General features: G+C 36.9%; 1 protein-coding gene across 9 annotated transcripts in view; it reads left to right on the top strand.

Moving 5' to 3' along the window:
* The window catches only part of PTPN12 (protein tyrosine phosphatase non-receptor type 12), a 105352-nt gene that overhangs the window by 50434 nt on the left and 31322 nt on the right, over positions 1-23596 (top strand). For 6 of the 9 annotated variants that reach the window (XM_045388640.3, XM_045388639.3, XM_005550391.5 and 3 more), the window contains 4 exons: positions 5051-5122; positions 11008-11067; positions 13842-13984; positions 20478-20544. In XM_045388640.3, coding sequence (XP_045244575.2) covers positions 5051-5122; positions 11008-11067; positions 13842-13984; positions 20478-20544 — 342 coding nt within the window. Of the gene's footprint in view, positions 1-5050; positions 5123-11007; positions 11068-12588; positions 12611-13841; positions 13985-20477; positions 20545-23596 lie in introns of those variants that run through there. The other 3 variants (XM_074035670.1, XM_074035672.1, XM_074035671.1) reach the window with 2 other exon arrangements.

The raw sequence follows: 23596 nt of genomic DNA, 5'->3' as shown, positions 1-23596 counted from the left end.
ATGAGCTTAAAATATTCCTTAAACCATGCAATAGGGATGGGCTGGGGGTGGGGTTGAAAAAGCAAAAACAGATCTGTAAACAGATGTGCTGACATCCAGGCCTTATTCCATTTATAGAGCACAGACAAAGTTCATTTAGCATGATTTTTAGAGCCCTTAGGATTTTCAGAATGGTAAATGAGCATTAGCTTCAACTTAGTGTCACCAGCTGGCTTAACCCCTAACAAGAGAGTCAGCATGTCCTTTGAAGCTTTGAAACTAGGCATTGACTTATTTTCTCTAGCTCTGAAAGTCCTAGATGGCATCTTCTTTCAGTATAAGGCTGTTTCATCCATACTGAAAATACGTCATTTAGTATAGCTTGTTTCATCAGTGCTCTTAGCTCAGATCTTTGGGTAACTTGCTGCAGCTTCTACATCAGAATTTGGTGCTTCATCTTGCACTTTTATATTATGGGGACAGCTTCTTTTCTTAAACTTCATGAACCAGCCTTTGCTAGCTTCTAACTTTCCTTCTGCAGCTTTCTCACACTTTATAGAAATGAAGGAAGTTAGCTCCTTGCTCTGTATTAGGCTTTGGCTTGTAGAAATGTTGTAGCTGGTTTGATCTTTTAGACCACTAAAACTTTCTCCCTGTAAGCAATAAAGCTGTTTGACCTATTTAATTGTTTGTGTGTTTCCTGGAGTAGTTCTTTTAATGTCCTTCAAGAGCTTTTCCTTTGCGTTCTAAACTTGGCTGTTTAGTACAAGAGGCCTACTTTCTGCCTATCTCAGTTTTCAACATGCCTTCTTCACTAAGCTTAATCGTTTTTAGCTTTTTTATTTAAAGTGAAAAATATGTGACCCTTTTCACTTGAACACTTTGAGGCCATTGTAGGGTTATTAGTTAGTCTAATTTCAATACTGTGTCTCAGGAAATGGGAAAGCCTGAGGAGAGGAAGAGAGAGGGTACAAAAGCTTGTCAATGGAACAGTAAGAACGCTCACAACATCTGTTGATGAAGTTTGCCATTTTATATGGGAGCAGTTTGTAGCACCCAAAAACAGAGTAGTAACTTCAAACATCACTGATCAGATTACAATAACAGATATCATCATAATGAAAAAGTTTTGAATACTGCAAGAGTTTCCAAAATGTGACAGACCTGAAGTGAGCATTTGCTGTTGAAAAAATGATACCAATATACTTGCTTGGTGCAGGGTTGCCACAAAACTTCAATTTGTAAAATATGCAGGATCTGAGAAACACAGGAAAATGAGGTATTCCTGTACTTAACAATAATTAATTATGTATTGTTACTTAGTAATCTTCAAATACTCAGTGGTGTTGTAAGTAGAATACCATCTGTGTACTGAAATAGAGAGGTATTTTTAAATAGGAATAAAATTGAACAAGTGAAAATACATTATAAAAAATCTGGTTATTAATATATGGTTTGAATTTTTGTTCATTTGTTTGTTTGTTTTGAGATGGTGAGACAGAGTCCTGCTCTGTCAGTCAGGCTGGAGTGCAGTGGCACAATTTCAGCTCACTGCAACCTCCCTCTCGCGGGTTCAGGCGGTTTTCCTGTGTCAGCCTCTTGAGTAGCTGGGACTACAGGCACCTACCATCAAGGCTCAGCTCATGTTTGTATTTTTAGTCGAGGTGGGGTTTCACTGTGTTGGCCAGGCTGGTCTCAAACTCCTGACCTCAGGTGATCCGACTGCCTCTGTCTCGCAAAGTGCTGGGATTACAAGCATGTAATCCCATGTAATACACCGCACGAGGCCTGAATATTTTGATGAGTCTGTTTGTTAATACCACAATATGTTTTGTTTGTTTCCTATCTTCAAAGCTGAGAGAAGATAATTTCTTACCCTGATTTTCTAACATTGGTATTTTTATGCTATGTCAAAGTAAAATTTATTTCAAAACTATTATGGTGTCCTACAGCATCATATTCTGTCCTCACTGTAGGAAGTAATGATAGAGTTACAGATAATTTGTATTTACATAAAACTTATAAAGTGTGGTCTTCTATAAATGTGACATACAAATCAAACTTACAAATTACATAGTGATTTTATTCAGTTTTTTATACTAATGTAATTAATATAGTTAAAATTATCTTTAATTTGTAAATATGTTAATTTTTTTCAGTAAGTAATATATTGCAAAAGATACATCTTTCAGTTATGTTGCATAAACAGTATGGAAACCTTAATTTATTCCATTACTCCCAACTATTTCCTTTGTCAGTATTAAGTAATGTTGGACAGAAAGTGAATAAAATGAGAAAATATAAAAACTGAGAAATTATTAAATAATCAAGTTATCTAAGTGTTGTCAATATGTACGTTAATATTATTAATCAATTGTCTTAGAGAATTTAAATGTCACTCTCCTAATGTTTTAAGTTACTGATAAGGTTCAGGATGTATTTCTCTTTTCATTATATTAGTAAGCTCATAGTATATATCAAGTTATTGATGAAAAATCAAGTAGGCCGGGTACGGTGGCTCACACCTGTAATCCCAGCACTTTGGGAGGCCGAGGTGGGTGGATCACGAGGTCAGGAGATCGAGACCATGGTGAAACCCCGTCTCTACTGAAAATACAAAAAATTAACCAGGAGCGGTGGCAGGCACCTGTAGTCCCAGCTACTCGGGAGGCTGAGGCAGGAGAATGGTGTGAACCCAGGAGGCGGAGCTTGTAGTGAGCCGAGATTGTGCCACTGCACTCCAACCTGGGTGACAGAGCGAGACTCAGTCTCATTTAAAAAAAAAAAAATCAAGTAGTATTGAGTACAAATTTTTTGAAGCTGAGGTTTTTGTAATTCACTGTGTCTTGTTAGTAATAGATTATGAGTGAGTTAGGACCTATGAAATTATCTGATAACCTTGACTTTGATCTTGACTTTGAATATGACCTGGTAGAAAAAGCATAGATAAATAAATCAGACAAACCTACCTTTTACAAGCATTTTGACCATGGTGCAGTACAGTTCACTCTGAGCTTCAGTTTCCTCACATTTGAAAGGAAATAATACCCACCTTGCAGTGTTAGAGATTATGTGTATGTGATATTTAACACATAGTTTTTGATATCATTATTAGTTTTATACCAGGAATATAAGTAACAATATAATCTTATTACTGCTCATCTGAATGAGGGGCATTGTTAGTCACTGCTTTGTGTTCTTCCCTAAATTAATCTCTTACAACTTGTTTTCGATCTGTTTCGAGGTATTAACGTTTTGTCAGGTAAAAGATTAAAAAGAATTTTTTTAAACATTTCAGAAAGAATTTAAGGTCCAAGTGTAGTGGCTCACGCCTGTAATCCCAGCTACTTGGGAGGCTAGCGGGGGAGAATTGCTTGAGTCCAGGAGTTTGAGATCAGCTTCGGCAACATGGCAAGACCCCATCTCTCTTTTTTTTTTAATCTTTTTGTGTGTGTGTGTGGGGAGAGACAGTCTTGCTCTGTCACCCAGGCTTGAGTGCAGTGGCGTGATCTCAGCTCTTTGCAACCTCCATCTCCCAGGTTCAAACGATTCTCATGTCTCAGCCTCCTGAGTAGCTGGGATTAAAGGCATGTGCCACCATGCCTGACTAATTTTTTTGTATTTTTGAGTAGAGACAAGGGTTTGCCATGTTGGCCAGTCTGGTCTTGAACTCCTTGCCTTAAGTGATCCATCCACATTGGCCTCTCAAAGTGCTGGGATTATAGGCATGAGCCACCGCGCCCGGCCTCCATCTATTTAAAAAAAAAAAAAAATAGCTGGGTGTGGTACCACACGCCTGTGGTCCCAGCTTCTCAGGAGGCTGAGGTGGGAAGGTCACTTGAGCCTAGAAAGTAGAGGCTGCAGTGAGCCATGATTGCACCCCTGCACACTCCAGCCTGGGTGACAAAGCGAGACCCTATCTCAAAAAAAGAATTTGATTTTATCATTTTTCTGTAAACGTCTCTTGGAAAATGAGATTTGGAAGTTACCTGTGTTTTTAAGCCTCTAAAATATTAGGTAACCCAACATACCAGACAGTTCTACTTTGTTTCTCTGTGAGCATTACTGTCAACTTATAGTTCATTCAACCTATTGGTAATAACTCCATTTACTATATTTGAAACTGTGAGGATTTAATTAGGAATTCATTAACCAATGCTTTTCCCACTGCTGAAAAGGTTTATTTAAGCTAGATGGTCACTTAGAGACTTGGATTTTATTGGGCCTTGATACAAAATGCATCATTTCTTAATATCTGAATCATTCTATCTTCCGTAAAGTTAGGCTTTTCATTCACTAACCTGATTTTTTGAAATGATGAGGTGCTTGATATTAGAAATTGATGAAAATTTAGTATTCTTTTTCTATACCTGTTTAAAATAGGAAGGTAAGAGGAGAAATTATTTGACTACACTTTCTGTAATCTCAAATAAAATTGGATAGTTAAAATAATACATCATGTTTGTGTAGGGGTTTTACCATCTATGGTACATTTGAAATACACTCTTATTTAACAAACATGCAACAACTCTGTAAGATAAGGATTATTATTCCTGTTTTTACAGATAAAGAAACTGAAGGTCAATAAAGAAGTAGAATTAGTACTTGCAAAATTCTTCTGATTCCAAGTAGAATACTCTTTCCACTTCATCACATATTTTACATTTAATAAGAATTCAGCCAGATATTTATAGAGATTGTCATGTTACAAGCAATAAAACTTGCTTAGCAACCTTTATACCAAATGGACCTCCTCGTACCAGACACTTTTTTAAAATTACTTTTTCTTACCTAGAGGAGGATCTTTGGTTTACTATGTAGAGCTGGCAGATAGCAATGAACAGTTATGCACTTAAGTCAGTAAGGTTCTTATGACTATTCTTGGAGAAGACACAGTAGCCTATTTTTAAAAACAATTGGGTAAGCTAAGCTCTCTCATCTCCATGCCTACTAATGTGAGTTTTTCTGTTTTGGGGAAGTAGAAGTAAGCAGAACCCCAGGACACAAAATATTTATAACAGTTTAAGAAAAATTTATATGAATTACTTACTAATTTTTTTTTGGATGACAGAAAAAATGTGAGCGCTATTGGCCTTTGTATGGAGAAGACCCCATAACATTTGCACCATTTAAAATCTCTTGTGTAAGTATCCATTTTTATAAACACTTTTTTTCAGAAAATTGGCATGCTAAACTGATGAATAATTAAATTATAATGTGGTATGAACCCAGGTTTATAGATGCCAAGGACTCACAAGCCTATACTTACATTTTAAAAAAGTATTTGTTTATATGCTGCTTTTAAATTTGGAAGCTTTTGGGATGACTTTTCATAAATGTATATTTTCCTTGTATCTTACTATATTAATTTTGTGTTAACCTTTGTATATCAATTGATAGTAAGTGTTTACATGTAAATGAAGTAACTGTACTTTTAGTATTTGGAAATAGTGTATTCATTTCAAATTGATTAAATGGGAAAGACTTGATAACTGGAGTATAGTGTATCATATTTACCCTTCATATCTAATTGTGGTCTCAAAAATTGTTACCATACTAGAAGTAAAGATTGGTCCTTTCTGGCAGATTATTTGATATGAAACTTAAAATGTTTTCTTAATATGTAATGACCTCTGGAAATGAATTAAATTCAAGCTCAAAAGCTAACACAGCAAAAATCTGAGAAAATGAATCAAAAAACAAAAATATTGAAGGAAATAAGAGTAGGAAAAAGAAAGGCATGGACAGAAAGAAGGAAAATGTAAGTGAATTTTAAAATAAAAGCAATAGTTTTCTTTAGGTGCCATAAAAAGACTGTAATTCAACATAACATAAAAATTAATTAATTTAGGCCAGGCACGCTGGCTTATGCCTATGATCCTACCACTTTGAGAGGCCAAGGCGAGTGGATCACTTGAGGTCAGGAGTTCGAGACCAGCCTGGCCAACATGGCAAAACCCCCTTTCTACTAAAAATACAAAAATTAGCTAGGCGTGGTGACGGGTGCCTGTAATCCCAGCTACTCAGGAGGCTGAGGCATGAGAGTTGCTTGAATCTGGGAGGCAGAGGTTGCAGTGAGCTGAAATTGCACCATTGTACTCCAGTCTGGGCAATAAGAGTGAAACTCCATCTCAAAAAAAAAAAAATAATTAATGAATTTGCCTATATCAGGGTTCTCCAGAGCTTCAGAACCAATAGAATAAGAGGGGGTGTGTGTGCATCTGTGTGTATGTGGATACATTTAAGGAGATTTATTATGAGGAATTGGCTCAGGCAGTTATAGAGACTGGCAGGTCCAAGATCTGCAGGGTAGGCTGGAGATCCTAGAGAGCCAATGCTGCAGTTTCAGTCTGAATGCTAATAAGCTGGAGACCCAGGAGAGCTGATGTTCAGTTCTAGTTTGAAAAGTCTGTTGTAGAATCAGGATGAGCCGGTGTTGCAGATGAAGGCAGCCTGCTGGAGAATTCTGTCTTGCTTCATGAGGCTGGTCCTTTTGTTGTATTCAGGCCTTCAACAGATTGGATGAGGCCCACAAACATTATGGAGGACAGTTTGCTTTACTCAGAGACTACCAATTTAAATGTTAATCTCCTCCAAAAACATCTCACAGAAATAACTAGAATAATGTTTGACCAAATATTCTGGGCACACTGTGGCCCCGCCAAGTTGACAGATAAAATTAAGTATCACATTCCCTATTCAGAGTTTCTTGTTTTTGACTTTGTTTTCCATGATTAAATGAAATATAATTTATGTGGTTTTACTTGTCATTGCTGAGTTCAAGAACTCCATAATTTTATGACTTAGTTATACTTATGACTGAATTCCTCTCATACATACCCAAAGTTTAGTGCTTTCTAGGTTGACATAAAAACAGACAGGACCAAATCTGTATCATGCTGTCTACTTTATAAATCAATGTTGTTTTTATAATAACTATAACTCACTATTGAACTTTTTGGATATAATAGTCAATATTCTTAAGATGCTGATCAGAATTAACTATTTGTGGGGTAAGTGTAAAAATTTTAGGCCAGGTGCAGTGGCTCTCACCTGTCATCCCAGCACTTTGGGAGGCTAAGGTGGGAAGGATTGCTTGAGCCCAGGAGTTTGAGACAAGCCTGGGCAAAATAGTGAGACATTATTAACATTTTTTTTTTTTTTTTTTTTTTTTTTGAGATGGAGTCTCGCTCTGTCACCCAGGCTGGAGTGCAGTGGCCGGATCTCAGCTCACTGCAAGCTCCGCCTCCCGGGTTTATGCCATTCTCCTGCCTCAGCCTCCCGAGTAGCTGGGACTACAGGCGCCCGCCACCTCGCCCGGCTAGTTTTTGTATTTTTTAGTAGAGACGGGGTTTCACCGTGTTAGCCAGGATGGTCTCGATCTCCTGACCTCGTGATCCGCCCGTCTCGGCCTCCCAAAGTGCTGGGATTACAGGCTTGAGCCACCGCGCCCGGCCCTTTATTAACATTTTTTAAAATGTTAAAAATCCTACTGCATTTCATTTTATTTGGCTTGAATAATACCAAATACACACCACACTGTCTACTTCAGTGAGGAAACACCAACACTCCTTCACCAATCCAGAAATAAATCTGAAATATTAGATTCCTCGACAGCATAGAAACCTAGTTCTGTGTAGTGTGGTTGTTTTGGACATTTGTAAATTTATTTTTAAAGTTTTATTTATTTGTATATATCTTTTTGAGACAGGATTTTGCCCTGTCACCCAGGTTGGAGTGCAGTGATCTGATCATGGCCCACTGCAGCCTCAATCCCCCGGGCTCAAGTGATTCTCTCACCTCAGCTTTCTGAGTAGCCAGGGCTGCTGGCATGGGCCACTACTAATTTTTGTCTTTTTGTAGAGACGGGGTCTCCCTGTGTTGCCCAGACTGGTCTTGAACTCCTGAGCTCAAGCAGTTTGCCCACCTTGGCCTCCCAAAGTACTAGGACTACAGGCCACCACACCCGGCCGAACATTTGTAAATTTAGATATAATAAGATAACTATAGTGAATATTGCAATTCAAGAGAAAATACAGTGCTTAACATTCAACAACAAACCAGCTTGAAATTTTTGAATATTTGGGAGTCAGGAATAGTAAACAATTTACAATAATGGATATAGGGAAGAATGCAATAGTTTTATAATGTAGAAAATGAATTGGTTCTTGGGGGATAGTTTTCCAATTAAACTTAAATATATATTCTATAAACAGTTCTCAAAGAAAAAAAACACAGAAAGATTTATTAAAAAGAAAAAAGTAGATAACTTGAAAGGTCTCTAGATAAGTGATTTGGTTTGATTTTGTTAGTAGTGACTGGTTTAATTTGTCAGCATCAGGATTGATCCATGCTGAAGAAACATTTTCTTTGATGATTTAAGAATGGAAGGTAATTTGTTTGTCTCTTATTGATTCAGACAGCTCAGGATTTGTTATCATTGACTTAACTGCAAACAAAAATCAAATTTATAAATAGCATGTTGGTAAAAATATTCATAGTAAGTCATTTGACTACTTGGCAGTCAGAGTTTGAGACTGAGAAATGACAGTCTTTTCTGGAGCTCTCTCTTGATGTGGGATGAGGACAAGGGTAAAGTCATGGTGAAAGGGTGAAGACTGGTTAGCAGGAGCTCAATCATATGTTGCCACATGTAACCACTTAGACTTGATGTCAGCACACTACCCATGGCTCAGATCTAGCCCACTGCCTGTTTTGTAAATAAAGTTTTGTTACAACACATCTGTACCCATTAATTTATGAATTTTTCTATCACAATAGCAAAGTTGTGTAGACAAAGACTTTATGGCCCCAAAAGCCAAAAATATTTACTATCTGGTCCTTTACAGAAATATTTGAAAAAGTTCAAATATTATTTGAAAAGTTCAAAGTAAATTACTATGATTTTAAAAATTAAAGCAGGTATAGTAGTATTATTTTTATTAATAAAACAACATACACCATTGTTCTTCATAATCCTTGTTCTGAACTATTTGTGGTTTTAACCAATAAGGCAAAAAGAATAATTTGCTTAGTGATAGACTGATGTAGATTAATACTTTGACTAAATCACAGCGAGAGACCTTTTAAAGTGGTTATGTTATCGTCAACCACAATAATAATAATAATAATAATAATTTGGGGTGTTCTTCCCTTTTCCTTCTTCAGTTGCTTTCCAGTTAATTGAAACTTGAATGTTAGGGAAAATCATGCGTTTTGGAAAGGTAAAATGGTTGAAGATGGGATATGGTGGTTGGTACTGAGGAATGACATTCTATTTATATTTACATGATTCTGGGAGTGGTTACTACTTTGCAGATACTTTATTGGGTGATAGATGCTTAAGTAATTCATTTACTCACTTTTTTTAGGTATAAGTAAAACTTACAAAAGCAAATTGATGTTTTTTTCTTTACTGTCTATACAAGTTTTTTTAATGAACTTTTTTTTTTCAAGTTTCTTAGTGTAGTAAGTAATATGATTCCCAAATTCACTTTTCTTACATACTGTTTGGGTCTATCTGTTAGGAGACTTTATCTAATAGGAGACTTTGTTTTAAGGCTTGTTTGTTTGTTTGTTTTAGTGTTTTCATTTTTTGTTTTGAGACAGGGTCTCACTGTGTCACCCAGACTGGAGTGCAGCAACGTGATTGCAGCTCACTGTATCCTTGGCCTCACTGCTGGGCTTGGTGATCCACCCACCTCAGCCTCCCAAGTGGCTGAGACCACAGGCCTATGCCTCAATGCCCAGCTAGTTTTTGTATTTTTTTTGTGGAGACAGGATTTTGCCATGTTGTTCAGGCTGGTCTTGAACCCCTAAAGCGATCCACCCACCTTAGCCTCCCAAACTACTGGCATTACAGTGTGAGCCGCTGCCTAACTTTTTCAAGACTTTTTTTTTTTTTTTTTTAGAGCAGTTTTAGGTTCACAGCAAAATTGAGAGGAAGGTACAGAGATTTCTTATATACACCCTGTCCCCACACATGTAGCCCTCTCATTATCAACATTCCCTTCCAGAGCGGTCTCTTTGTTACAATTCACAAACCTACACTGACAAGTCATTATCACTAAGAGTTCACAGTTTACATTAGGGTTCATTCTTGGTGTTATACATTCTGTGGGTTTGAAGAAATACATGGTGACGTGTTTCCACCATTGTAGTATCTTACAGAATAGTGTCATTACTCTAAACGTCCTGTGCTCCACCTATTCATTCATTCCTCTCACTCCCTTCCCAAACCTAGGTAGTCATTATTTGTACTGTCTCCATAGTTTTACCTTTTCAAGAAGTCATATAGTTTGTTTTTGTTTGTTTGTTTGTTTTGAGACGGAGTCTCGCTCTGTCACCCAGGCTGGAGTGCAGTGGCACTGTCTGAGCTCACTGTAACCTCTGCCTCCTGGGTTCAAGCAATTCTCTTGTCCCAACCTCCTGAGTAGCTGGGATTACAGGTGCACGCCACCATGCACAGCTAAGTTTTGTATTTTCGTAGAGATAGGGTTTTACCATGTTGGCCAGGTTGGTCTCAAACTCCTGACCTCAAGTGATCCACCTGCCTCGGCCTCTCAAAATGCTGGAATTATAGGTAGGCATGAGCCACCGCGCCTGGCCCAGGAGTCATATAGTTTGAATCATACAGTATGTAGCCTTTTCAGGTTGGCTTATTTCACTTAGTAATGTGCATTTAGGGTTCATCCACGTCTTTTCATGGCTTACTAGCTTTTTTTTCCCTCTTGCCGTTATTTTTAATTGACACATATTATCTATACTTATTAATGGGGTACACGTGATTTTGGTACATGTATGTATAATTTAAAATGTGGAGTGATCAAATCAGGATAATTAGTGTGTCTATCACTTCAGACATTTACAAATTGATGACTTTTAGAGTTCTAAAATAATTATCAGGTATATCTGGAATTTTAAAGGTTAATTTTATATTGTGGACTTTGACACAAGTATTTTATTTGTTTTGATGTGTCTTTTTGTTTTAACGTTTTCACTGACTTACAAATGTTTCTCTTTATTTAGGAGGATGAACAAGCGAGAACAGACTACTTCATTAGGACACTCTTACTTGAATTTCAAAATGTAGGTATTTACCATTTATAGACTGTCTCTAAGAATAGTTTTCAGGTCAGGTACAGTGACTCATGCCTGTAATCCCAACACTTTGGGAGGCTGAAGTGGGAGGGTGACTTGAGTCCAGGGGTTCAAGGCTAGCCTGGACAACATAGTGAGATCTTGTCTCTACAAAAAGAAAAAAGTCAGCTGGGCATGGTGGCATGTGCCCGTAGTCCCACTCACTCAGAAGGCTGAGCCTGGGAGGTTGAGGCTGCAGTGAGCCATGATTGTGCCACTGGACTCCAGCCTGGGCAACAGAGCAAGACTCTCAAAAATGGTTTTGAGAATAGAGAATAGTTTTCAAAGAGAAGATATAGAGAGGGAGGGGAGCATGGGCTGAAAAGCCACCTATTGGGTAGTATGCCCACTCCCTGGGTAATAGGATCATTTGTATTCCAGACCTCAGTGTCATACAATATACCCATGTAACCTGCACATGTACCCCTTTATCCAAAATAAAAGTTGAGGCCAGGTGTGGTGGCTCACGTGTGTAATCCCCAACACTTTAGGGGGCTGAGGCGGGTAGATTGCTTGAGGCCAGTAGTTTAAGACCAGCCTGGCCAACACGGTGAAGCCCCATCTCTACTAAAAAATACTAAAATTAGCTGGGCATGGTGGTGCACACCTATAATCCCAGTTATTCGGGGGGCTGGGGCATGAGAATTGCTTGAGCCTGGGAGACAGAGGTTGCCATGAGCCGAGATGGCGCCACTGCACTCCAGCCTGGGCAACAGAGCAGGACTCTGTCTCAAAAAAATAAAATAAATTTAAAAACTAAAAATAAAATTTTTTTAAGATAGAAAATATAATACTTACTAGCACCTAAATGTTTTATTTGGTAAAATGAGTTTGCTAGAAAATTATTTTGCTTTATATCTGCAAAATATAAATAATATATATTATATATATTATTATTTTGCTTTATATCTGCTTTATAGTTTTTTTATAAGTAAAAAAAGTATCAGCAATTTTTATTTTTAAAGCGTGTGAAGCTAATTTTTATGTCTTTGCAAACTAATCAACTTTTAGCTACTAAAAAAACAAGCTATATAAATAGTATACTATGTTATTTAACATAGTTAATGAAATTTGCTAATATTTTAGTTTTGAAGATGAAAATGATAGTGTGATATTTAGTATCTTGACATTTATGCTTATCACATTACATAATAAAGTAATATTAATTGTAACACACCTTAAATTTATTAAATTTGGAATAATTATGCCTTCTTTGCTGCAAATATTTTTCCTCTATTGCAGTAAGCAGATTATTGCATTGTTTATATAATTATTACCCTGTTTTACTAGTTTACAATTTGTTAAAGAAACGTCACTATCAAAGCTAAGTCTTCATTGAGATATATATTGTTTTCAGTTGAGGCCCCCACAGCGCCCTGACTTTTTTTTTTCTTTGGCAACAGGGTCTCACTATATATTGCCCAGGCTGTACTTAAACTCCTGAGCTCACGCAGTCCTCCCATCTCCGCCTTCCTAGTATCTGAGACTACAGGTATGAGACACCAAACCCAGCTAAATTTTTTATAGTTTATAGAGATGGTGTCTTGCTGTGTTGCTCAGGCTGCTGTCAAATTCCTGGCCTCAACTGATCTTCTTGCCTTTTGCGTTGACCACCCAAAGTGTTGGGATTACAGGTGTGAGCCACTGAGTCTGGACTAGTTGCTAATTTTTTAATCTACAGTAATAATAATAAGTACCTCAATGAATTTCTGTAGTAGATCAGGCATCTGAATTCTCCTAACTGCATAATATCCAGATACTGTTATGTCCGTTGCACATAGATGAAGATACAGAAGCTTTAAGAAGTTAAATAGCTTACCTGAAGTTATTTAGGAAATGGCAAAAGTAGAATTGGAGTATGGTTTGCTTAGATTTCGAGTGTTGCTCTTTCTGTTAAACGCCTACAGTAACCATTCTCAAAACATTTAACATCAGTACTCCTTTACATTCTTCAAAGCTGTTGAGGATCCCAAAGAGTTTTTGTTTCTGTGGGTTATATCTTTCAGTATATACTATATTTGAAATTAAAACTGAGAAATTTTTTAAAACCATGAATATATAAGCATATATTGTATTGGCTGTTAAAGAATAAGGCAAGTAAATTGTAGTATTATTCTGAGAATTATTTAAAACTCATAGACCCCTCAAAAGGGTTGAGGGGAGGAAGTGCCCAGACCATGTATTGAGAACCACTAATCTGTAAGAAGACAAGTGAGTTTGGGACTGGACAAATTCATGTCTCCATTCTTTTTCAGTTTAATGTTCTATTAGTCTTCTGATTACAATGGCTACTACTCTAACCTACTCTAACGTGGTGCTTATGGTATATTGCTCATCCATTTAATAGTGTGGATTAGTTAAACAGTATATATAGTGTAATGTTTAAAGTACATGCTCTGGAAGTAGAACCTGCCTGGTTTAGAGCCCACATTTGTCACTTCTTATGAAAGTTTGGGCAAGTTATTTTATCTGTATATCTCAGTTATAAAATGAGGATGGTATTAACAGTACTTTCCTCATGGAAATTAAAGTGTTACATGTGAAGCCCTTAGATATTTGGCATGTGGTAAACAGTAAGTGTCAGCTATTATTTATTTGGGTCTTTTTTAAAAGCAGTGCTAAATGCCACACAAATCTCTTAGAAATGGCAGTTTAAATGAGCTGTGCAGCTTTAAACTTTGTAAAGTATTTTCATAATTGTTGACTTTCTGTTTTTCTTGAAGGAATCTCGTAGGCTGTATCAGTTTCATTATGTGAACTGGCCAGACCATGATGTTCCTTCATCATTTGATTCTATTCTGGACATGATAAGCTTAATGAGGAAATATCAAGAACATGAAGATGTTCCTATTTGTATTCATTGCAGGTACGAAAGAATGTCCCAAGTTTATAAATACAATATTTTTATTCAAGTTTTATTTAAGTTTGATGTTACACAAGGTTTTATTTCTGCATTAATATGATAGTAATCTTGAATTTCTCCTAGCCATGATATAATGTTTGGGACCTTGTAAATTGATATGGTCTCATTTGGTTGACAGACCGCTTAGAGTATTGTTGCATTAAAACACAAAATCATCTATTTGAAAATAGTATTCACATGGTGGAAAGCTGTAGAACATACTCTTCTTATATGCTCTGATTAGAGCATATAATCTCAGATCCTCATCTTACTCTACTTTTTAAAGTCAATATAGTAGTATTTTCTTTTAATCAATTTCCCTGAAACAATGACCAAGCAATTTTCATTCCTGATAAACATTGACATGAGATTTTTAAAAACAGGATATCACTCTGATGCCAAGTCTGGAGTGCAGTGGCACAATCATAGCTTACTGTAAACTCGATCTCCTGGCCTGAAGTAATCCTTCTGCCTCAGCTTCCCAAGTAGCTAGGACTACAGGCATGTGCTACCACACTGAATTAGTTTTTTTTTAATTAAAAATTTTTTTTAAAGAGACCAGGTCTTGCTCTGTTGCCCAGGCTGATCCGAACTGTCCTCAAGTGATTGTCCCGCTTTGCCCTCCCAGAGTCTTGGGCTTACAGGCATGAACCACTACACCTGGCAACATGACTTTCTTTTTTTAATGTATGTAAGATGTATATACATAGGTCTTATTGATCTAAGATATCATCAATTCTAAGACACACAATTATTAATGTATATTAACAGTAAAAAAATCACTGCCAATTATAAGGGGAAAATGTCATTTGTAAAAAGCCATTGGTGGTAAGATACATACCAATCTCAGAGCTGTCACATTGAGTTTAAAAAGTGTGTTTTAGATTTGATGAAAAACTAAATGCTGTTTTTATTCTTGGGGAACATCAGTTTCCACGTTTGCACCACTGCCTATCATATCATGAAATTTTATAATTTATAGCTACTGAAAAATTTAAAGCAGGAAGCCAGCATTCTTAGAGTAAAATAATATGAACGATTGATACACATTTACTAGACATTTTTTATTAAGTTATGTTTTATAGTAGATTACCTCATTATAAGCATTACATAAAATTCAGTGATTACTGACCTAGTTAAGCTACCTCTGAATGTGAAAGTACGAGTATAGGTGCACCTACTTTAAATTATGTGATAGAAATATTTTCATTTATTCAAATAATATTTGAAGTTCAGTTAGGTTTTGCAAAATTACTCATTTGGATGTGTTAAGAAATCATGTAAATTCTGCCTTTGACTTTGGGGGAATGAACATGAGATTTGTTTATTCTTGGGGGACAGTTAATTTTGTATTCTAGAAGGGGGGTTAATTGTATAATATATTTTAGCTAAGAGAAATCAGTGTAAGATAACCAGCTTTTCTTAATCTAACATTTTGGCTTATTTCTGTCATCTGGTCATTCTCATGATACAAATAATACAAAGCTAAATACATAATACATAGGTAACACATTAATATGTAATACAAAGCTAAATATACATAATATGTATGCACATATATGTATACATTATATATAATACATAAAACAAAGCTAAATTTGTGTTATGGATTTAGGAGTGTAATGGAAAATACCCCTTTAAAAGGAAAAGCACAAAGTCAAGAAAATACTAAATGTTTGCAATAAGTGTCATGGCCGGGTGTAGTGGCTTAGTGCTTTGGGAGGCTGAGGCAGGATGATTGCTTGAGCCCAGAAGCTTGAGGCTTTAGTAAGCAATGATTGCTCTACTGCACTCCAGCCTGGGTGACATAGTAGACCCTATCTCTTTTAAAAAAAGGAATATAGGTATCATTTTAATATGGGTGATACAGGATATTTTGAAACCTAATTTTTGGAATTTCATTATATAGGTATGGGTTTCTACATAGTAGAAGCTACTTTTGAATCCTTAGGCAGTTTTTCTACTCTGAATTTTTGGTTTACATTAGATTCTTCTAAAAGCCTTATAGTCATAGTACTTATTTCATAAGACAACTATCAATTTATTCCTCTAAGGGACTTGTTATCTGCATTCACATTTGTTATAAAAAGGAAATGAGATTTTTCAAACTTAGAGATTTATTTTTTATTATTTACATAATTAAAATATTTTTTCAGTGGAGTCAAAGCACCGAAGATAGTTTTCTTATTCACTTGGTTTGATTGTAATGCTTATAATTAATGAAGTAAAAGGGCTACTTTTATTCATGGGCCAGGAAAGTAACTTGCTGGTGGAGATGTGGGAATCAGTTAACAACTTGGTTCATTAAAACAAATTTTTTCTGTGGTTAGTTCAGTGGTTAGTTGACCATTTAATTAAGTAGAATTGACCAGTTAAAAATAAACAATATGTTTAATTATAGAATTAAAACATAAAGAAATTACTTTCACTTGACTTCTTATAAGTTAGTTAAAATAATTTCCTGTTCAATCATAAATCCATTTATATAGGAAGGCTTTTTATCAAAAAATAAATTGACCGTTAAATATTTTTAGACAATGAAAACAATATGTTAACTGTAATGACTTAGAAAACACATCCATAAAAGCAAGAAAATTATTTTGCTTTCCACTAGTTCCACTGGAGATATAACCATTGTTAAAACTCGAGAATGTGTCCTTTCAGTGTGTGTGTGTGTACATACAGTATTGTTTTGTTTTGTTTGATGGAGTTTCGCTCTTGTTGCCCAGGCTGGAGTGCAATGGCACAGTTTCGGCTCACTGCAACCTCCGCCTCAACTATTTTAAACAACAGTGTAAAAGCTCAGTGTCCACTTTATTTTTTGTTTTTAATTTACTTTAGTGGCCATCTTATTGTTAAATCTTTGAGCACATCTGCAATTATTAGGATAAATTTATTACTGGATAAATATCCAGAAGTGAGATTTCTTGGTCAAGTATATAAACTTTTAAAATATTTTAATGAGCATTTTTTAATGTGTTATCCAGAAAATTGATGCTACTTAATTCTACCGCTGGCAGTATGTGAGAGTACCTATTTCCCTATACCTTTCCCAATACTGGGTGTTCTCTTTTCATTTTTATTTTTTTATTTTATTTTTGAGACGGAGTCTTGCATTGTCACCCTGGCTGGAGTGCAGTGGCGCGATCTCAGCTCACTGCAACCTCCTCCTCCCGAGTTCACATGATTCTCCTGCCTCAGCCTCCCGAGTACTGGTATTACAGGCATACACCACCACACCTGGCTAATTTTTGGTATTTTTAGTAGAGACTGGGTTTCACTATGTTGGCCAGACTGGTCTCGAACTCCTGACCTCATGATCCGCCCGCCTCCGCCTCCCAAAGTGCTGGGATTACAGGCGTGAGCCTCTGTACCCGGCCTTTGTTTGCTTTTTAAATGCCTGTGTGACAGACAAGGTTTTTGGTGGGGTTTTTTTGTTTTTGTTTGTTTGTTTGTTTGTTTTTGAGACAGAGTCTTGCACTATCGCCCAGGCTGGAGTGCGATGATGCAATCTCGGCTCACTGCAATCTTCGCTCACTGCAACCTCCGCTTCCCGGGTTCAAGCAAATCTCCTGCCTCAGCTTCCCGAGTAGCAGGGATTACAGGCATGCACTACCACGCCCGGTTAATTTTGTATTTTTAGTAGAGTTGGGGTTTCTCCATGTTGGTCAGGCTGGTCTTGAACTCCTGACCTCAGGTGATCCACCCGCCTCGGCCTCCCAAAGTGCTGGGATTACAGGCGTGAACCACTTTGCCCAGCCTCATCTTTTAATAATTATACAAATTCTTTATATATTGAGGACATTAACTTTTAGTCATGTTGTAAGTACCATGGTTTTTCCTGTCTTCTGCCTGTTTGACATACATAAGTTTCATTTTGTCATGTCAGATTTTTGAATGGTTTTTGTCCATTAAGATATTATACATAGAAAGTCTTTCCCTAACACAATAGTGTATATATTTTGCATATGTTTTTAGTGCTTTCATAGATTTACTTTTTAACATTTATTATTGGATAAATATCCAATATATTTATATCCTATATATATATTTTTTATCTACCTGGAATTTTTTTACGGTTAAGGTATGTGATCAGAATTTAATTTTTTGCTCTTCATTGATAGCTAACTTTTCCTTTGCCACTTATTGAATGGTCTCATCTCCTCTGGAGAATTCACTGTTATGTAAGAAATGTTACGTGTACTCAGATCTGTTCCTGAACTTTCTGTGGTGTTTCATTGATCTGGTTATCTGTATCTTTATATTATACTTTTAACTATCAAATTTTAGATATATATAATTTATCCCAGTAACTCAACTAAAATTCTGTAAATGTTTTGATGCACAGAATTCACAAGTATCAACAACTAAAAATTAATATAATTGATGATGTTTATTATTGAGGTTTTAAAAATCATTTTAGGTTGCTTATAGTGTACTTTTATCAGGAATTTTAGGTTACATGTTTAACAAACCACTGATAGGTATACATTTCAAAATATGCATTAAAATGCTACACAACTTTGTGGGGTTGTTTTGCCAAAAATTATTCTGGTGATGTCAGTAACATCTTATAATTACTCATAGTGATTTTCAATTCTAAGATGCATAAGCCTTTCTCTAGTTGAGAAGCAGTTACTTTAAAATACTTTTGTCATGTGTGTGTTTGTTTCTTTTTTTTTTTTTTTTTGAGATGGAGTCTTGCTCTGTCACCCAAGCTGGAGTACAATGGCATGATCTCAGCTCACTGCAGCCTCCACCTCCCAGGTTCAAGTGATTCTCCTGCCTCAGCCTCCCAAGTAGCTGGGGTTACAGGCACCCGCCACCACGCCTGGCTAATTTTTTTTGTATTTTCAGTAGAGACAGGATTTCACCACGTTGGCTAGGCTTGTCTCGAACTCCTGACCTCAGGTGATCTGCCCTCCCTGGCCTCCCAATGTGTTGGGATTACAGGCGTGAGCCACTGAACCCAGCCTGTCATGTTTTAAAATTAAAAAAACCTATAGTATGTTACTGTACATTCCCCAGTTTCCATTAGTTTTTTGGAATATGAGAGCGTATCATTGTCTTGTTCTTTTGATGAAATCAGTGCTGTTGCTCAATCCATTTTCTAGGGCTTATAGCCTTCTTCACCTTTCCTACACATTCTATAGATTGAAATGATGTACTGTTTCCTCCTGTACTCTAAAACAAGAGCCTTTTTTTTTTTTGAGTTGGAGTTTTGCTGTTGCTGCCCAGGCTGGAGTGCAATGGCACGATCTTGGGTCACTGCAACCTCCACTTCCCCAGTTTAAGTGATTCTCCTGCCTCAGCTTCCCGAGTAGCTGGGATTACATGTGTCCGCCACCACACCCAGCTAATGATGTGTTTTTAGTAGAGATAGGGTTTCACCATGTTGGCCAGGGTGGTCTCAAACTCCTGACCTCAAGTGATCCACCGGCCTCAGCCTCCCAAAGTGCTGAGATTACAGGTGTGAGCCACTGCACCCAGCCACAAGAACCGTCTCGAGCATAGAATAAATATGTCTCTGTAAGACGTTGTTAGCTAGTCACATTTTCTGATGTAGCATTAGACTTCCAGTGTGACGACTTAGTAGCTAGTCTGTGAGTCACTTACTCTTGGAAGTTCCATAAATTAATTTTTGTTTTTCTTTTTGAGATGGAGTCTCACTCTGTTACCCAGGCTGGAGTGCATTTGTGCCATCATGGCTCACTGCAGGCTAGACCTCCCAGGCTCAAGCAATCCTTCTGCCTTGGCCTCCCAAATGCTGGGACAACAGGCATGAACCACTGCGCCCAATCCCTTAAATGAAATGCTTAAAAGATAGACAATAGGCCCTCCTTATTCAAGACTTCACTGTTCTCAGTTTCAGTTAGTCATAGTTCAAAAATATCAAATGGAAAATTTCAGAAGTAAGCAATTTGTAAGTTTTAAATGCTGTACCTTTCTGAGAAGCATAGGGAAGTATGTCCTGCTTGAGAGATAAATCATCCCATGGTCCAGTGTGTACACACTGTAGACTCTACCAGCCCATTAGTCACATAGTAAATACTGCAGTTATCAGATGGACTGTCATGGTATCCCAGTGCTTATGTTCACATAACCCTTATTTTACTTATAATGGCCCAAACCTCAAGAGTAGTGAGGTAGTGAGTAGTGGTAGATTGTTATAATTGTTCTAATGTATTATTAGTTATTGTTGTTAATCTCTTGTTGTGCCTGATTTATAAATTAAACTTTATCATAGGTATGTATGTATAGGAAAAATCATAGTGTGTATGTATACGTATTCTATGTTACCAATGTTGCCGTGAACACACTGTAAGTTGTATTTTGTTTACTAAGTAGAATTTTGTCAAATTTCTTTTCGTTTCTGAATGTTAACATGTCCATCCACATTTATTTTATAGTTGTTTTATCACAAAAATCAATTTTTTTTCAAACTTTATATCCTTAGTGCAGGCTGTGGAAGAACAGGTGCCATTTGTGCCATAGATTATACGTGGAATTTACTAAAAGCTGGGGTAAGAATACTTTTTTGTAGCATTATGTCCAATTTATCTATTACTATTTTCAAACTTAATTATTAATTGTAGTAAATTATAGTGCGTATTTTATTATACATGTTATTTTTTCCAAAGTAATTTTATTAAGTAAGAAATAAAGGCAGTGAAGGCCGGGCACGATGGCTTATGCCTGTAATCCCAGCACTTTGGGAGGCCAAGGTGGGAGGATCACTTGAGCCCAGCAGCTCGAGACCAGCCTGGGCAACATAGGGAGACCTCCATCTCTAAAAATAATTTAAAAATAAAAATGATTTAATAAAAAGAAATAAAGATAGAAAAAAGGTATAATTGCTGCATATTGCCTTGATGTGATGCATTGGTCAACAGTGTAAGAGTGTCCTAGGTGAGTGAATACTTGCATTAGGATATAAACTGTTACTGACCTTTCCAATACTGAATTTTCATTGCCTTTTTTTCTTCCTTTTTTTTTTTTTTTGTTTTTTTTTGAGATGGAGTTTCACTCTTATTGCCCAGACTGGAGTGCAATGGCGCGATCTCAGCTCACTGCAGCCTCCGCCTCGGGTTGAAGTGATTCTCCTGCTTCAGCCTCCCTAGTAGCTGGGATTATAGGTGCCTGCCATTACGCCCAGCTAATGTCTTATATTTTTGATACAGAGTTTCACCATGTTGGCCAGGCTGGTCTTGAACTCCTGACCTTAGGTGATCCACTCACCTCAGCCTTTCAAAGTGCTGGGATTACAGGCGTGAGCCACCGCGCCCGGCCCATTGCCTTTTATATTTATTCTAGTTATAAGTGTATTTCATTCAGTACGTATTTATGCCTTCTGGAGATGTTATAGTATTGTAGTCTGTGAATGCTGACTTTAGCCAAACTGCCCAGATTATAATTCTGGCTTTCTCATTTACTAGCTGTGGGATCTTGGTCAAAATACTAATCCCATACTGTCTATATTTCTTCATCAGAAAATAGGGGTCATAGTAGTAATGCATAAGAATTAAATAAATTAACTTTTGTGAAGTTCTTCAGAACTATGTGTGGTAAATAGTAAGTACTCAGTTTATTGTTAGTGTTGATTACTGTTGCTGTTGTGATTGTTTTCTTACTACTGCTTTTTCCAAGAAATAGTGTTTGATACTGTGGATGATACAGAGATAAATAAGATACAGTGTTCATGATAGATTTGAAAAACAAGTCTCTTCATTATGTACACGTTTGATTATTTTGCTGGTTCCATAATGTGTTCACTTCTAGAGAGACGCCTTTAATATAGCTTTATAGTTTCCATGAATTGTTCATCTCTGTCTTGTACAAAGTAGAATTAATAAAATGTTTCTTTTTTCTTTTTCTTCCTTCTTCCCCTTATTTCTCTTTTTTCCCTGCCATCTCTCCATTTTTTATTGTTACAAGGAAATATTTACATGTTAAACAGTTCCTTAAAATGCCCTCTGGGGTTAAATATTTTTTCCTCAAAAACTATAATCATCTAATTCTCAAATGAAAATGCTTAAGTGAACAAAATTTAACTGAAATTCTATCGCATTTTAACATAAAAGTCAAAGATTAAAATTGGAATGGGAAGGGACACGTAAATGCATGCTAGCAAACAAAACAAATATCTGGTCATTTTAAAAGTTGTGTATTTTGGCCAGGTGCCATGGCTTATGCCATAATCCCAGCACTTTCGGAGGCCGAGGTGGGCGGATCACCTGAGGTCAGGAGTTCGAGACCAGCCTGGCCAACATGGTGAAACCCCATCTTTACTAAAAGTACAAAAATTAGCCAGGCATGGTGGCCAGTGCCTGTAATCCCAGTTACTTGGCAGGCTGAGGCAGGAGAATTGCTTGAACCTGGGAGGCAGAGGTTGCAGTGAGCTGAGATTGCGCCACTGCACTGCAGCCTGGGTGACAGAACAAGACTCCGTCTCAAAAAATAAAATAAAATAAAAGTTGTGTATTTTTAACATAGTTCTCTTTTTTTTTTTTTGAGATGGAATCTCCCTCTGTCGCCCAGGCTGGAGTGCAGTGGTGTGATCTCGGCTCACTGCAACCTCCAACTCTAAGGTTCAAGTGATTCTCCTGCCTTAGTCTCCCAAGTAGCTGGGATTACATGCATTCAGCACCATACCTGGCTAATTTTTGTATTTTTAGTAGAGATGGGGTTTCACCATGTTTCAGGCTTGTCTCAAACTCCTGACCTCAGGTGATCTGCCTGCCTTGGCCTCTCAAAGTGCTGGAATTACAGGCATGAGCCACCGTACCCGGCCTAGGTTAAATCTTCATGTAAAAATCTTATGATGTATATAAGAACTTCCAAGCAGCAAACCTGGAAACCATTTTTAACCCTTCCATCTTAACCACTCCAAAATATTCTTGTTGATAACCGTTCTGATGTTTCCGCTTCTGTAAACCACCAGTTTCTCACTCTTTTAGACTGTCCTCTTCGCTGATGGAAAAATTGTGTGAATATCAGATCTTCTCATGTCAACGTTGCCCATTGCAGTAGTCCCAATTCCATATGCACAAAAGAACTGTTTAGGTTGTTTCATAATTAGTTCCCCAAGATGGAGCCAAAGGATCTATATTTTTACCTAGGTCTTTTAGCTGGTCCTTATATAGCCAATCCAGGAGATACTGGCCTATAGAGTAAATTCAATCTCTTTTTTATGTTCACAGCCTAATCCCAAATGTCCTTATTTTCTCTCCTCCTTTGAGTACTTTCTCCTTCTTTTAGTCTTAGGCTTTATTTACATCAAACTTCTCAATTCCCAACATAGATTATACATTCAGTCTGCTGTGCTTATGTATATTTCCTTCACTTTTTATGGGATAACCTTCTTTTGATATCCAGCTATGTTGTAACTCCACACACTCATCAGTTAGCCATAGCCTCTTTATTCCCTGTATACTGCAGTCATACTTTGGCTGGACATACCTGTCTCCCCAGCTTGAATGCTGAAGGTCAAGAACAGTTTTGTTTCTACAGTGCCACGCACAGTGTCTGAGATACATTAAGTGGTGTTCAATAAATGTTTGCAGTAAACTACCAGGT

This window comes from Macaca fascicularis, chromosome 3 (assembly GCF_037993035.2).
Source record: "Macaca fascicularis isolate 582-1 chromosome 3, T2T-MFA8v1.1".
NCBI classification, from domain to species: domain Eukaryota; kingdom Metazoa; phylum Chordata; class Mammalia; order Primates; family Cercopithecidae; genus Macaca; species Macaca fascicularis.
Note: the sequence above shows the minus strand (reverse complement) of the source record. Positions and strands in the feature narration are given on the sequence as shown.